General features: G+C 40.1%; 1 protein-coding gene across 2 annotated transcripts; it reads left to right on the plus strand.

The window, feature by feature from the left end:
- Positions 1-4,206: 4,206 nt before the first annotated feature.
- LOC309701849 (uncharacterized protein) lies at positions 4,207-15,245 on the plus strand. 2 transcript variants are annotated; one of them, XM_082526147.1, is made up of 6 exons: positions 4,207-4,384; positions 5,631-5,894; positions 6,367-6,621; positions 7,312-7,425; positions 10,977-11,048; positions 14,369-15,245. In XM_082526147.1, the coding sequence occupies exons 1-6, from the start codon at positions 4,354-4,356 to the stop codon at positions 14,455-14,457; spliced, it is 825 nt and encodes a 274-aa protein (XP_082382273.1). In that variant the 5' UTR covers positions 4,207-4,353; the 3' UTR covers positions 14,458-15,245. The 2 variants fall into 2 exon arrangements, with proteins under 2 accessions (XP_082382273.1, XP_082382274.1); XM_082526148.1 differs by having other exon boundaries at positions 7,315-7,425.
- Positions 15,246-16,640: the final 1,395 nt, after the last annotated feature.

The raw sequence follows: 16,640 nt of genomic DNA on the forward strand, positions 1-16,640 counted from the left end.
GACCTGCGTCTGACCACCGATGGTCACTGTGTATTGCTAATGTTTGTTTTTCTAAGACTGCATGTAGATGATTCAGCAGAAGCGGACAAGTGACATGAGAAAAACAAATAAGAGATGCAGTGTTTATGGTATAGTTGAATATGGGCTCATTTGCTGGCCACTTTGAACCCATAGTAATATATGAGTGGAGTGACTTTGCTTTAGAGAAGTCACCGATTACATTAATGTTGACTGAGTACATGGGATGATCCATGTCTGAGGCAAATTAGGGAAATAGTTGTAGTTTACTGATTTGAGAAAACCTGCACATGACACTTGTCTTGCTAGTGCTGAATGCTTATTACTCTTATGATACAATTGTTTACAGGTATGAAGTTTGATTTCACTTCCAGATTTTGCTTTCCAGGCCATGATGGTGTGTATGCAGGCTCCTGGGAGAGCCAGGTGTTAAGCAAATTTAATATGCAAAACACACTAACATTTTTATTGCAGGATTATAGGTCCAGGGTGGTGCTGCTCCAGGGGAGGAGATGCCCTGATGTTGCCTGGGACATGATCTAGCTGACCCTTTTTCTTTATGACAGGGATCCAGGTTTGATGAGTTGACACGTGGGAGTGTCCATGTGTCAAGATGAGGGATCCAGGATTAATATGAAACAATGAATTAACATTAAATTTTGGAATTAATATTAAATTTTGTTTTATATGATTTTTGCAGCGATTTGTGTGATTAACAGTTCATTCAACGGGTATTAAATCTATGCAAGTGGTGCATCCATGTTCAGATGAGGCTTTGATGGCCTATAAGTGAAGTTCACTGAACTAAAGAATGTGGTTTGATGATTGTTGACATGCTCTCCAAATAGAAGTTTTTCCTCCTAGCAAGGAAATACAGGTGCAGCAGTAATCTCCCGAGAAATCTTCAGAGGCCCAGTGAGAAGTGAGAACCATTCCAGGCACAGCTGACAGCCCAGGCAGTGGTTGAGGTCAAAGGTCAAGCTGGTTGGGGCCCATCATGAGATCAGACTTTGGAGCCACAGCAAGGACCATGAAACTGCGTTGGAATGAGAGCTGTGCCACGGGGGGTTTCCAGAGGCCAACAGAGGAGATTGTGGACAACGGACGGGCACCTGAAGGATGAGGGGAGCGTGCCAAGCTCCATCGACAGCGCAGAGGGAGTCTAAGGATGACATCATGATTCTGTGAAAGCACAGGAACCAGAAGCTATGGTGGTGATGACAGCAGTTTCCTATGAACATCACCTAATGCTGTGCCACTATACTGTGCATACGATGACACTCTGAAGACTGCTGGGATCATAACAGCAGTAAGATAACTGGACCCAGCACCCTTTCCACAGAGGGGTTTTTCTGCAGAGCGTGGACAGCGGAGGATTCATAAGTATCCCCCTCACAAGACGAAGGCCTGAAGTGAGGTGATGGGGGTTGGTAGAGGCCATAAAACTAGAGTGCTGAGAGGTCTGCAGCTTTGGAGATAGCTGAGACCCATGTTGACAAACAACAAAACCAACTGGTATGTTTAATGTTTATTCTACATACATTTGGACTCTGGTCCTATGGACAATGATGGAAACAACTGGAAGAGACATTCATGACGCCCTGCAGAGCTTAAACCACTCTGCAGAGAAACATGTGATTTGCACACCCGGAGGAAGCACCACCAAGCTGAGATGTTTTTGAAAATGTTACTTTCTTATTTTCACTATTAAATTAACAATTTCTTTGTTTGCTTGTAGGATGCAGTTTGCCATTGGATGAGATCAATGAGGAATGAGATAACTGCTAATACATTTGTTAAACTGTGTAACTTTTACAGTAATTTAGGGTGATTTGACACATGCTGTGTATAAAAATGTCTGGATTGAAACTGTCAGACATGAGATGATCATAACTGGGAGCTTTTCAAGCATAAAGGTCAAAAAGGGGGGAATGTTAGGTTTTGTATTGTTGATTGTCATTTATGCTTAGAAATATTTAACCATATATGCTTAGAGGTGCATAATCGATTGTGTAGTGATAGGATGTGTGATCTTTAACAGGCTGCAAAGGCTTGGTGTGCATTCCACGAATGCACACCTACATCCTGGGAGCATGAGAAGAGGTCGTACCTTGTTTTATTGTTTTATGGTAGGATAAACGTGGCTATATCTGTTTTAGGCTAAGTGCCTTTTGTTTAGATGAACTGTTGGACTTCCAGACCAGCAGGTTTAGGGAAGTCATTTATGGGGTCACACTCTGACCCCCCACACACACACACACACACACACACACACACACACACACACACACACACACGGTACTCTTTGTGTGTATGTAGACGTCATATGTTAATGAACCTATGCATATTCATGTAACCTCAATAAAAGAGCAGTGTTACGGGAGAACGGAGAGAGCAACTGGGGTCAAGCGAAGGAACGGCGTTTGTCCGGTTCTCTCCCGTGCACGAGAAACATGAAGAACTTTGCCTACTTCGTGTCTTGCTTGCTGTGTAATTAAATTGTCCTTAACGTTCCAGCGAATAGGTTCAAGCTACAAACCTATCACCAACAAGCTGTGGAGACACACAGCTGGCTAATAAAACTGCAAAGAGCCTGAGATCAATGTATTTTACAGGAGTATCAAACATCAGACATGTCTATGAAGGTGAGCTGCCAGGTGAGGTGAGCTGTTCTACTGAAAGTGCTTTCAGCAGAATACCAGCACCTTTGGTGAACTGCAGCCATGCTGGCAACTGTGACATCCTGATAGTTTTGATGTGCAAGCAGCTCTGAAGCAGTGCTGAGTTAGCAAATAATGGCACAGCTCCTGTGATGAAGTGATAAAAATGTGCAGCTGCACTCTTGAAAGAGACAACATCAGTCTGAACCTGACACAGTGCATCGATCACTGATTACAGCCCGCAGTCTACGATCAGGAGACAAAGACTCATTTTCACATATTTGCATCGTGGTTTGAGGGTTTTTGTGTTGCATTTGAGTTTCAGGCTTTTCCGATTCTCTGTCGCAAATTTGTGTAACATTGAACTTTAGTTTCAGGTTTATTATTTTAATTCTTGTTCCTGATTAGTTTTAAATGGAGTTTGGGTGCAGAGGAGTGATAGTGGATAGAGAAGATTCATGGATGCTGTGAAGAAGGACACACAGTGTGACAGAGGACGATGGCAGGGATAACCAAAAAGAAGAAAGAGAAGAAGAGCCGGCATCTTCACTTCCTGACTCTGAGTCAGCCTCCTTTTAGCCCATCTCCCCAGTTCATGACATAGGCCGTCATCTCTCCTTGCCCACTGCCGGCATGCCACAACCTCTCCACCATCTTAGCCTGGCTCTGAACGTGTGGAGGCCTGCTGTTCCCGAGCCCTTTGGTGCCGACTCAGCATCTGTTGCTGTGCAGCCTTAGCACGAGATAAGCACAGAGCCTGCTTCTCTGCTCCGCCCCGACATCCCGCTGCTTTTTGAAGCATCAGCAGTCAGGGCCTCTGAACTTTTACATGTTTAAACTTTTGAATTCCGGTTTGTTTTTTGTTTTATCCTGTTTGAATTCACTGTTTCTTCTAGTGTTTTTAGTTCCCTCTGTGACTAAGTACTTTGACCATGAGGCATCATGTCTTCTCCAGTGTTAGATGTTTATTTCCTGTTCCACTTAAGAGGTTAGTCTTCTTTCATGTCTTACGTTAGTTTTTCCTCGTTCCTTATGATCTTCTGCTCCTGATTTTGATCTGTGTGTAATTATTCTAACTTGTGTCTCATTCACCTCCAGTCATTCCCTAATTAGTCCTTGGTGTTTATATATATTAGATATGTCCCACTGTTCACTTTCTATGATCTGTTGCTGTGTGTGTTTAATCCTTGCACATCTGTGTGGGTTTCCATCTGAAATGGCTCTTGACACTAAATTCAATCAAAAATGAACAATTATCCAACAAAAAACAAACAAAAATAAAAAAACATTTATGGTCCAGTTGATTTTTATCCATTAAAGAAAATTTCAAAAATCACTTCCCTTCAGTTTTCTTCACAGATCACATTTGGATGAGCTCTTGGTTATCACGTGACCAGATGCGTTTGGCACATATTTATTCAAACCATGTTCAAAGAGTAAAGGCAGGACAGAACAAACACACAACAAAGCAAAACAGGACCACGTTCACATATTTACACACACTTTGACATTTGAGGTGTCAGAAAAAGACACATCCTGCACAAACAAGTTTTTAACACATTTAGAACAGGAGATGATTACGGCAGGAAGCTGTGGTCACTGTGACGCTAACAAAAAGTAGAAAGCATGCGGCACCCCCCAGGTTTATCAGCCTGTCTGTCAGTGCGCCAGCAGCATGGAGATAGCAACACTGTGTGCTGTTATTGGTGAGTAAAAGTGTGTTGGAGTGCTCTCATTTAGTGCAAAAGCACTAACTGTCTTCTTCTTTATGAGCAGAATCTATATGTATGTGTTATATATGTTTTATGTTATGTATATTACATGTTATATTATACATTATATTTTTCAATGGCTCATAAATGTTACTCTATATATCATAGATTTTCAGTTATCTTATTGTTACAACCAGAATTTATCAATTAAAGATGCACTCATTGTTGTCTTGAAGCTGCCATGTAATTACAAGGTTGCTATAAGTAACAGCAAATGATTGTTGTATTGTTTAGTAACGGCTCAGTAACTTACTGCATGTAACTACTAAGTAATTGCCAGAATTACAAAGTGTATTTTAATTTGTGTGTTTAGGTTTTTCTTGACTGCTCATTTTAGTTTCGGAGCTGATTGCTTGTCTCAGGTTAGATTTGATCACATTAAGTATTATTATTTCAAAGGTTGTGTGGGTAAGTATTTGTCAGGGTCAAAAATTTTAAAGTTCAGAAAAACAATTATAATACAAAACTGTGATTTTTGAATGCAGGCGAGTCACAGTCATGCACGCGAATAATCTCAGTAAACCTGCACGTCAAAGCCTGTTTAGGCTTGTTGCCATGGCAAATTTGTCCAAAAAAGCTTAAGTTTAAAAACATTTCATGTGTATTTTTCTAAATTTTAAAATTATTTTTTAAGCGCATAATATCATTGTTGGTTTCTTTGTTTTGGTCAAGTTTAATTTCCTTTTTTCAAAATTTCTGTTATCTATTTTTTTTCCCATATTTAATTTCATTTGTTGTTGTTGTTTCTTTTGGGACAAAATGTAAAAAACTCACAACTAATAAAAATCAAAAGTCAGAATTTCATTGTTAAAGGTTAAGGGCAGTCTGTCTTTGCTATTGTGTGTTCCCACTAACGGCATTTAGTGTGATGTGTTGCTCCTCTATCTGAGATCGTGGGTGGCACATGAAGCTTCGATTGCATCCAGTCTACGTTTGCTACTGTAGCTCGCTGCAGCCGCTAACCGCATCACATTGTAAACAGGTAGCCATTCTGCCTTAGGCCGGGGTTTCATTACAGCCACATGCTAAACAGACACATTTTAATCCAAATAACATCCGTAGTGAAACAGCATCTAAAGCAGGCGTCTATGCATCGCCCAGCTTTCACGGTCGCTCCTTTCTTCAAGCGCATTAACAACATAAACTTACGTTTGCCATCATTTCTCTTTTTGTTTTGCAGCTTCACTCAGAATCATTCCTAACAGATCCCAGTTCTTCCAGTATGAGTCCGTCTCCATAAGCTGTGGGGGGCAGGAAAACTCTTCAGAGTGGAGAGTTAAGAGGAGCACGTCCTTTAACACAAACACAACATGTCCCTCATCCTCAAATGGAATAGGTGAATCTCACTGCGACATCAGTGATCTTTATCCAGCAGACACTGGAGTTTACTGGTGTGAGTCTGCAGCAGGACAGTGCTCCAATGCTGTCAACATCACTGTGGCAGGTGAGCTTTGATCAACAAATCATGAGTTGCAGCCAGTAGTGACTCAAAGTACCTGAAAAGCTTCTACACGTTTACAGATAACATGAACATATCATGAAGAAGCAGCTCTTTTTATGCCAAGTAAGCAGTGTTGGTCTGCAAAAAGTAAACAGGATGGTTTAATTCACTAAAAAACCCGCAACATTCACCATCTGAAGTTTGATCATATCACACTGTAATCATACAAATTTGATTTAACTCATGAACTATTCTACACAGGCTTCAACTGACTCCAGTTATTTGTTCGAATGAAAGTCCTGTTATCTGCCAGCAAACATCCTGCCAGCAAGCAGATAACCACTTCAGTCTCGGCTAAAAACAAAGCAAAATTTTAAAATGACACTAAACAAAAGAAAAGCTTTTAAATAGAATTGCATCAGAAACATAACTCGATGCTGCAAGGGGAGTCTGAACTAAAAGTTTTATGTTTCAGCTGGTTCTGTGATCCTGGAAGGTCCTGTCCATCCTGTGACGGAGGGAGACACTGTAATTCTGCACTGTAGATACAATGCAGGGTCATCCTCCAATTTCACTTCTACTTTCTATAAAAATGATGATCTCATTGAGAACAGCTCTACAGGAAACATGACCATCCACAGGGTTTCCAAATCAGATGAAGGCCTCTACAAGTGTAACATCACTGGAGTTGGACAATCACCAGACAGCTCGCTGGTGGTTATTTCTGCAGGTGAGCAGAAAACATAAAGAGTTATAACATCTTACTGTGAGCATGATGGATTCATACTAGAATCCAGATATGGTTGTTTTACATGACAAAGTTCTACTTTTGTGCTTCTAATCTTTCTATTGTAATTCATTTTAAAGTGGGAGGGTGTTACCTGGGAGGGATGCTATTATGCATTTTTGTGCAACCACCAAAATATGGTTATTTTTCCAATTTTACCCAGTAAGTATTGATCAAATCTGAGCATAAGTACATCCAGACACCTTACCCACACAACATTAGTTTAGTTTGGTTAAAAAGTGTAAAGGAAGGACTTTTGCTTCTTCAACTGTTCATTCAGTTCCAAAATATGCACAAGTTTTAAAGACCCGAATCCCCTTTTTATGTTTGTCTTTATAAAAAATTGTTAGTTAGCAATCTTTAGGACTTGTTTAATAATGAGAGGAAAACTGCTGACTGAGTTCAAATGATGGATTTGTATCAACCACCAACCACTTGAGTGTTTTTCTATAGAAACTGTTTACTTTAAAGGACTGTTACAACATCATGAGAAATGCACTTGTTTGATGTCCTACCTGAAGGGTAGATCCTGTGTGCTTTCAGCCAAGTTTAGCACAAAAAACCCTGCTGGACGTTTATACAAAGGCCTGTGGGTCTGCATTTAGGCCAATGTGTGGTATTTTTGTTTTGAAGCAGGGAGTCCTGACTCGTCGTCTGATTCTTCCCCCCGAGTGATTCTTCCTGTGGTGGGTGTCTGCCTCATGCTGATTTTGCTGATGCTGCTCTGCCTCTGGAGGAGCCACAAAGGTCAGCATGTTTTGATGTAAATAAAAAAAAGAAATGACATTTTACATCCTGTTGCTACAATGTCACTTTCACCGTGTGTAGAATTCCTTTCTCTTGGTCTCGGTTAAAAAAAAAACATCCCCCAAGAATAAACCTAAAATCTGCTGCACTCACACGAGAGTCCGGTCCTACCTCCTCCTACTCTGTTCATTTCATAAAGGCAACACTACAGATACATCCAGGTCATTTCAATCAAACCTTCTTAATCCTGTAACCCTGACACTTTTAGAGCAGTCAGCCTTTGATTTCTCCAAACATTCCTGTGACTGTTTGGATTGTTTGACTGTAGAGAGACATTTAACGATTCGTCATCTGCATAAGTGTGGTGGCTAATACTAAACGATCTGCTCGAGATAGCATTTCTGTAGAAAACAGCAGGACAAAGATAGAGCCATGACGGATACTGTGAACAAAATCTGGAACAGAGGACGCAGGGGTGAGCAATTCATTTTCCAAATGGACACAAACTGGTGGTGATAAGAGTTGGGATCGCAGCACATGGTCACTCCTCCTTCAGCCTTGTTCTGTTGGCGTTTTCTTCCTGTTGAAAGGGAGTTTTTTTTCTTGCCACAGTTGCAAGTGTTTACTGATAGTGGGACTCATTTAACTGTTGAATAGTGTAGACTTGTCTTTACCTTACGACATGAAGTGCCTTTATGTGCCTGTTGTTTGTTTTTGATGCTATAAAAATAAACCTTAATTTAACTGAAAATGAATAAATGCTGGCATAGTGATTTGCACTGCTGCCTCACAGCAAGAAGGTCCCGAGTTCGAGTCCACCAGCTGGCCAGGGCCTTTCTGAGTACGCCAGCTTCCTCACGCAGTCCAAAGACATGCAGTTAGGTTAAATGGCAATTCTCAATTGCCAGTTAATTGTGAACTGCCCATGTAAATACCAATCTGGTTGTGTTAGCTCTGTCGAGGGTGTACTCTGCCCCGCAACCCTAACAGGGATAAGTGGAAGGAAATGGATAGATTGTGGCCACCGTTCTCTAGATGAACTACTGTGATAGATCCTCTAATCTCAGCCCAGATTTCCCCATTGTGCAGGAGATCAGACTAACCAAATGTCTCAAAAGTAGCTTTCAAATCATTATCAGGTCACCTTTGTCACCTGATAAAAAGTAGTTAATGAGAAACCACTAATGCTGTGCAACACATGAAATCAATAAGATATCCATCAGGAAGTCAAGGCTGGTCAGGTTCTCTGTGGAACATCTACTGTCTACATCAGTGTGGACACACACATATGCAGTTTCACTTTATTCAAAAGCTTCTTTAATGAATTTGGTGATGTTACATTGAACGACTTGTTAACAGTGAGTTTCTCTGCATTATGCATTTGTGGTTGAAGTGATGATGCATTCACTGCTCACTTCTCTATTCATTGTAACTCTTAAAGCTTTGTTTCTTTCATCAATGATATTTGACTGCATTTGTGTGCCTGCAATACTGAACTGTTGAAAAGGTTAACTCATGCATCATAAAACTGCATTTTAAGCATAGTTATGGCCTTTATGAGGAAGTAGCAAACAAAAGTCTGACTCTAGCTACGCATTCATGACCTACAGGCACGCCAAAGCTATTATTATTGTGGTTGTGCATCATTGCGATATTGTGTGCAACAATTCTAAAATTAACGTAGCCACACAATATTTACACTGCCACTTAGTTTTAACCAGTTAATACAAAACCAACACTAATAAAGTAAACTGAACAAAAAGTGGAATAAACCTACAGAAACATAGAATACTAATAAAAATATCTAACTAATGTCAGGTGATATCTGTAAATAATACTTGTATCTCTTAAATGGTGTAAGTGAAAAGGTTTACATGAAAAAAGAAGAAATTATGTTCGGAAAAACCGAAAAAGGATCTATAAATAAAGTTACTATTGTAGACCAAACACTGTCATTAGTTTCATGTTGTTCTTTGTACAGTTGTAAATCACCTGAATGGTTTCAGAGGTGGAACATTTACTCTCTGCAGATTGTTTTATTTTGAAAAAAAAAAAAGATTCTCTGTGCTTTTCCTGTGGCCTACTCATCTGTTCTGTGCTGCTTGATCCTGCAACGTCTCTTTTTTATAGCTCAGCAGAGAAGATTCAGAATCACACTTTGGCACATTCAAGCAGCACCTTTAAATATTATCTGAGCCTAAATATAACACAGCAGGTTTATTGCTGGAGAGTCTAGTTCAAAAGTCATGAACAAACTGTGTTACGCATTAACTATCTGCATTCTTCACTGGGAGACACTATTGTGCCATAGTTTCTGAAACAATAGGAGTTCTTTATGACTCTGTTATTTATCGTTCATTCCTTTTCGTCACCAAAAGGAATGAACTAGGAATGAAGAGGGAACTCCTTCCTTGTTCACCAAACAAAGTAAACACTGAACAAACAGCGACAGCTCGTTCCACTGGTCTTAGTAGATCTGTGCTCTCTCCCAGTCTAATCTTTCCCTGCCACAGTGATTTTTTTTTAACCGTAAGTGTCAAAAGAATCCTGTAAATCCTGTAATCCTGTAAACGCTGAATGAACAACGACAGAGTTCATTCCTCTGGTCTTAGATCTGTGCTCTCTTCCAGTCGATTTTTTCCTCGCTACCTTCATATATATATATTTTTTAAACCTTAAGTGTCAAAATAATCCTGTTCACTTATTTTCAGCAGTGTGTTTACTTTATTACTGGAACAGTTTTCTGGATTTACATGTTTGAATCCGACTGTTGTGGGAACCCATGAAAATTTGCAGATAAAGTGAACACAGCTGGAAACTGTGAGGAAACAGAACAATAACACAAGTAACTATAACTACACTGTAACACGTATTTTAATCATGAATGGCTCCTAAACATGTTAGCAATGAATAAGTTGGTCATAAAATCATTGAGGTCAGGTGATAACTGTGGATGTGTCACTGGGAGTGGTAATGATACCGTCTCAGTGTGTTAATGATAAAGGTGAGAGGTCATCCCTTCTTGTTTGTCGTCTTTACCTTACAATATAAAGCACCTTGAGATGTAGATCTATCTATTCATCTATATCAAGGTGCTTTATGTTGTAAGCCAAAGCCCATGCAAAACAGTTCTGCAAAAACTGGTCATAAACACACTGAGGTCAGGTGATCACTCCCAGTGGATCTGTCACTGGGAATGTTAGTCATCCCATGTGACACAGTTTCATAATCATGGTTTACGTAACACATCTGATGTCAGCAGAGGGATTCCCTCTTGCTTCACTGTGCAGGGTAAACCCTACAAACAAACACAGGTAACACTTTAATGATGGGTGTTGGTTGGTGTTGACGGAGATCTGTTGCTGTTCTCACGTCACTGCTTTGTTTTCTTCGCATGTTCATTCTCCAAAAATGTGACTCAGATTCTCAAATTCATTGTTTGCTTTGTTTCCAACAGCAGTTCTACGTTTTCTTCCACATTATTACTAAAACGCACTTATGTGGATCTGAGTCCAGCTGTTGTGTAACACGTGAACTGTTCTGTATTGCAGATAAAGTGAACCCTGCTGTCTCGTACACTGACATTACCGCCACACAGGAAGTGAAACCTCGTACGTTCAGAGGTAAGAACATAAAAACTCACTCACATACTCACAGTTCTCTTTTTTATTGCAGGCTTCTGTGTCTGACTGAATTTAAAGGCCTCTGTGATATAAAACTGTAAATAATGAGAATAAAAACAATCACCAGCGTTCACATGAGATTTTAAACTAAAGGACAAGCTGCACTAAACTTTAGTTCTCACAGCATAAACACTGTAAACTCACTCTGTCATTTCCTCCACTATGTACTGAAGACTGTGTGAAGTCATGTGCATGTTGTTGTTATCTGCCTAGAAACAGAAGACCTCTGCACTGTTACTGGTTAACTGTCACCATAGTTACAAACATAATGCTTTAGTACGTGCTCCAGACTCCACCCTCTAGTTTAACTTTCAGTCAGCTCCTGCTGTTTCACTCAGAGATGCCCAGTTGTATTTATTGTGATGAAACTGACATGCTCAGAGTTTCTGCACAGAGCTTTTATACTGAAGGAGTCGGCTGCCTTTTCTTTTACTATGACGTAAACACAGACTGGAGAGGTGCTGTTTTATAGGCAGCTACAAATGTTATGTAACACTTCAGGCTTTTGTTTATGCTGTTGAAGAACTAACATCCTGTGGGTTAAAAAAAAAAAGCATGCAGACTGAGCGTGGGAACCAAAAACACAATAGTTAGACAATATATGGAAAATATGTAAGTATATTTATAAAAAAACAAACAAACATGGTGTTTCCCTTGTTGTTCACAATCTCATAAATGAAAATAAATGGCCTACAATCCTTCATATCCAAAGCCTGATGCTGTCTGTTGTGTTTCTCTTCTGTTATTGTCAAGAAAAGACACATTTCATAAAAATAGTTACCGTCAGCAAATCTTAGAGACACTGTCCTGCTGCCAGCAAAGGTTTGCATGAATAAAAAATGTAATTAACAGTCTTTAGTAAAAATATTTTGCCTGTCCTGTTTTATTGCAGGTCAAATATCAAGTTTACTGTGACATTTTCAGGGATTTTCACTTTGTGTCTGAACAGAATAAAATAGCTGCATCTTCACAAACTGAATCCTAATGTTACTGCTCATTCAGTGTCATCATTCTGCATTACTTGAAATGTATAAAACAGTGAGAACACACACTGTCCACGCTCAGTTAACATGTGACAACTTAAAAATATATTATTTTTCCACAATGAGCACACTCCTGTCTGTGCTACCATGGTGACCAGGACAAACCCAGTAACCAACTTAAACCACTGACATGGTGTTGTCATCAAACATGAAGGGAAAAAAAAACAAACTCAAATGAGCTCAGCAACAGATCTGAAACTAAAGGGTGGGACAATGTTACATGACAGGCCCTGCAAAACATACATTAGGCATTTACTGCTCCACATTACCTAACCAGACACGCCCACTGCAGACAAACACAACTAAGCTCTCTAAGGTAAAATCACGCAAAGCCTAACACAACATCCTCCTCGCCTTTTTCGAGCCATAAACTTTATGTTTTAACATTTTATTTTCAGTAGCACAAGAATTGTTGCTTCGGTGATCAGACGTGTTTGAGCAATAAAAAAATAAAACTGTTAATGATAAAGTTCAAAACATGTGAAACACAAGATTTCTGGATCATTTTCTACAGGTTCACAGCACCAACAGTTACACTTACAATCCTATTCTTATGTTCAATACAAAAATCTAAACACCATATTTTGACTTTAAATTGTTATCAGTGGTAAATTGTACCTTTAGAAAAATCTATCACTGCAGATATTTTTAGCTGCAGAAACAGGTAACATCCTGATATTAATGAGAAAAACCTGAGCCCTGGATTTTAATACACATATGGTCTTTGAGAGCAGCGGTTGAGATGTGTAAGGCACATGTAGCCCTTTTCCTACTCGACTGGACGGGGCTTGAATCTACTCAGTTTCAGTGGTTTTCCATTACAACTAAGTAGCACCTAATCCACAACGGGTCTTTATAGCTGAAAACCCAGTGATGTCATTGTGACACAAACAACACGACAATCAAGGATGTTGTTCTTTCTTTTCATGAGAGAAAATGAATTTGCTCCAATTATAAGTTTTCACAGTTTCTTATCAAATGGTAAGAATTTAAAATTAGTTTCACATGGCGCCATAGACCTCGGTCTCTCTGGCTCAGAGACAAAGGCTGCCATAGCCTGGCAGTAAACCCTTCTTATTGTGGGTCACAGAAACTGAATATTAGCAACATCTGATGCCTGATATCAGCTCATGTTTCTTCTTCTGCACCTCTCTGGACATCAGCCTTATATGCTATACTTTCTGCTCCATCTGTGCCTTTTTGTCAGACACGAGGACTACTGTGTTGTCTAAAATGTCTATGCTAATCGGTGGCATGCAGTCTGTTGACATTGACGTTTTCAGATCAACTCACATTGTAAATATTCACATTACTGGGAAACTGCCTTCATCCAGCTGCCGGTAAAAGTTCAACCATTTAGAGTTATTGGTGCTGGCTGTTACACTCATTGTCACACTGCAATTCAATGAGCTCCAGCTGCAGTTGATACGGAGCATTATCAGGGTCGATGGAGTAGGGGGAAGAAGAAAAAATAGATGTTTTTCAATAGATGTAATATCCTGAAACTGTTCAATAAACTCCACAATACACCGTCCCATAGCTGTCACATTCCACGTCACTTGTGCAGTGATGATGTCCTGTGGAAAACTTTCTAGCACCTCACGCAGTGCTGGAAAAGCTGCAGCTTAGTTTCGAAGGCTCTGATGTGCACATAGAGCTGGTTTACCACCACATCCTTCCTTTTGTGCAATGCTTGTCCCATTTCAGCCACAAACTGCCCAATTTTCTTCCTCAGAGGACAAAAAACCCCAAATCCCCGTAGTGCAGGTCTCCCACTGATCATTCTTGTGACATATTACATCTCCATACTCAGCTTGATGGTCGAGCAGGGACTGCTGAAACTGGCTGTGGTACAGGACTTTGGAACAAACTGACTGAATGGTCAGAGAACAGAACTTACTGGTGAATCATACGGTGAAGTTTAATAAGGTTGCCTCCTTCTTCCTTTTGGTCCATATTGAGATGAAAGCATCACACAGATGCTTTAGACACAAACAAACACTGCATTGTTGTCTAGAAGCAGAGATCATTGCCGCCTCCATGTAAAAGACTTCACACAGAGAAGCAGAAATCCCCCACCACATCCGTGTCATCACTTTTAACACCTTTGAGAGATGAGACTGACGCCAACCTTTCAGTATTAAATTAATTAAAAGGGAAAAAATGCTTTCACTGCTTTCAGTTTGAACATTTTCTGAACCTGTCCTCTCTCCACAGATATGAACTCTGAGGCGTCCTTCTACTCAACACTCAGTCTGGCAAACATGTGCCAGGAAACACCTAAAGACTCCAGATTAAGTGTTTAAGCTTTTTATTTATTTATTCTTTGTATTAACGTGAAGAAATGTTTGTGGAGATTTCAAAGAATTTTCTTCAGCAGCTAAAATTTCTTGACATTTCTTAAAATTTGCACAAATCTGTCATTTTGTCACTTTCGGTCAGTTCATATCTCTTTGCAGTTGGGTTGTATATGAAATGATTGTTGTTAGTCTTTGTTGGAGGTGTGTTTACTTCAGTCATGTTACATTTTCATTTTTTTTATTGTTAAGAGTTTGTCTTTGTAGTGTCTTTGTCTTTCTTTGTCATTTTTTCCAGCGGCTTTGTAGATATCACTCTTATTTCTGTTTGTTACTTTGAAGCAACCACAAAGAGCTTGAGTAACTTTGAAGTTTTTTTGTAGTCCTAGTGGATTTTTTGTTGGTTTGTTTTTTTGCTTGTTAAATTTTTCTGTCGAACATGTGATGTAATTTAGCAACATTGTACCAACTTTTTTCGATTTAAAGTTTTCTTTTTCTGATTTTATCTTTTTGTAGTCCGTTTCTCTTTAGAGTAGCTGTTCATTGCTCTGCAGCTTAGGGCGTTTGCATCTCTTCATCGTCTTTTTTGTGTGTTCTTTAATACACTGAACACAACTTCTGGCTCAGAAGTTTTGCTGTAAGAAAACTTTCAGTTACCCAAAAGCAAAAATGTGAATGCCTTGATTTGGAAATCAGTGCTTGTAATAGGCCTTGTACTTTCTGTTGCTACATTCAATGATTTTGTCTTGTTATGATAGTAATGTGATCTTAACGAACAATAAAACCACCAAACCCAAGATATAGCGCAAAACCTTTTTGTTGTTTTCACAGAAGGAAGAACAGTCCATATCTTTGTTATCGATATCTCTCTGGGACTCTCCCTATTAGGCCAGAGTCTGGCTGTATCTTGTCTTTGAGCGGCTTTCTCTGTCTTTTTCTCAAGTAGAAGTCTTACTACATAAATAATGGATAACACAGATTACAGCTTGCACTGCAGAGGAATTAATTAAAGCATAAGCAATTTTGTGTTTTATAATGCTTTATTTATCTGTATTTTCTTATACTGTTTTTGTTGCAGCTCTAGTGTTCTGAAAGGTCATATAACACCAGTAAGGGGGAGACATACATACAGGTGGGACAATGAGTGATTCGGTGAAACTAAATTTTAGTATCACAACTAAAGGAAGGAAACCTTTAAGTTATTGTTAGTGTTTATGTCATGGTACCTGGGTCTGTGACCCAGGGTTTTGAGTTTTGTGAATGTTGAGGAATCTTCTAGTTTGTTATCCTTAGATTTCAGTTCCATGTTTTGCATATGTTGTCATTCAGGATTTTGTTAGTATGTGGTTAAATTATGTATGTACTGGCTCACTCCTGGTGGCCGATTGGCGGGGCCGGGCGCCTGTGGCCCGGCTGGGCTCCTTCCAGGGGGTGGGATGCCCTCAGGCCTCTGGGCCTGAAGCTCGGTCCTCTCTGGGACAGCTGGCTGCCGGCAGAGCCCGCGGGCACGCCACCCCCTCTGGCCTCTGCTCCGTAGCTGCGGGGTGACCTCTCCTTTGGGGCTCTACTCAGCTCTTCCCAGGAGGGTGGCACGGTTCCCCCCCTTTGGTGGTCCTCCTCAGGTCCTTGTACTCTTGGGCCTCTGGATATCTGGGGCCTGGATCTCCTCCTTACCTGCTTCATACCCTGGTGGACGGGGCTATGGCCCCCCCACACTCCCTAGCAGATCGTTACATGGAGAAACCTTTGGAATGCAAGCATGCTGATCCACACAGGTATGCACACAGGTGTACACACGGGTGTTCACAGACGCGGACTACAGCTTTCTTGGCTGCTGCCTCAAAGCACATTGTGCGCTGTCTATCTTGTGTGCTGCACAATATCGTTTATTATTTAGTATCTACTGTTATCTACTGCTAGCTAGTTTATTGTGATGGTGCTGTTTTTGTTTTTTTTATTATGTTGCTCTTTGCTGTTTGGTTTCTCTTCTGTTGTTTTTTCTCCATACAGGTGATCCAGGTGTGGTTTTTTTTGTTTTCCTTTCTTCCCCCCCTTCTCTTCTCCCCTTTGGTTTTCTTTCTCTCCCTCTCTTTCTTTCATTCTTTCTCCCTGTCCTATCCCCCAGTCATGTCTGTCCCGTTTGTAGCAACTGAAAATAAAATAAATTCATAATTATAATAAAGGCCAATCAA

This window comes from Aulonocara stuartgranti, assembly GCF_965226115.1.
Source record: "Aulonocara stuartgranti genome assembly, chromosome: 3".
In the NCBI taxonomy this organism is placed as follows: Eukaryota; Metazoa; Chordata; class Actinopteri; order Cichliformes; family Cichlidae; genus Aulonocara; species Aulonocara stuartgranti.

Bases quoted from the DNA above. Each gene is read 5' to 3' on its own strand.
- LOC309701849 (XM_082526147.1), top strand. From the start codon at position 4,354: ATGGAGATAGCAACACTGTGTGCTGTTATTG. The intron at 4,385-5,630 runs GTGAGTAAAAGT...TTTGTTTTGCAG, and splicing joins AACACTGTGTGCTGTTATTG to CTTCACTCAGAATCATTCCT. The intron at 6,622-7,311 runs GTGAGCAGAAAA...TTTGTTTTGAAG, and splicing joins GCTGGTGGTTATTTCTGCAG to CAGGGAGTCCTGACTCGTCG.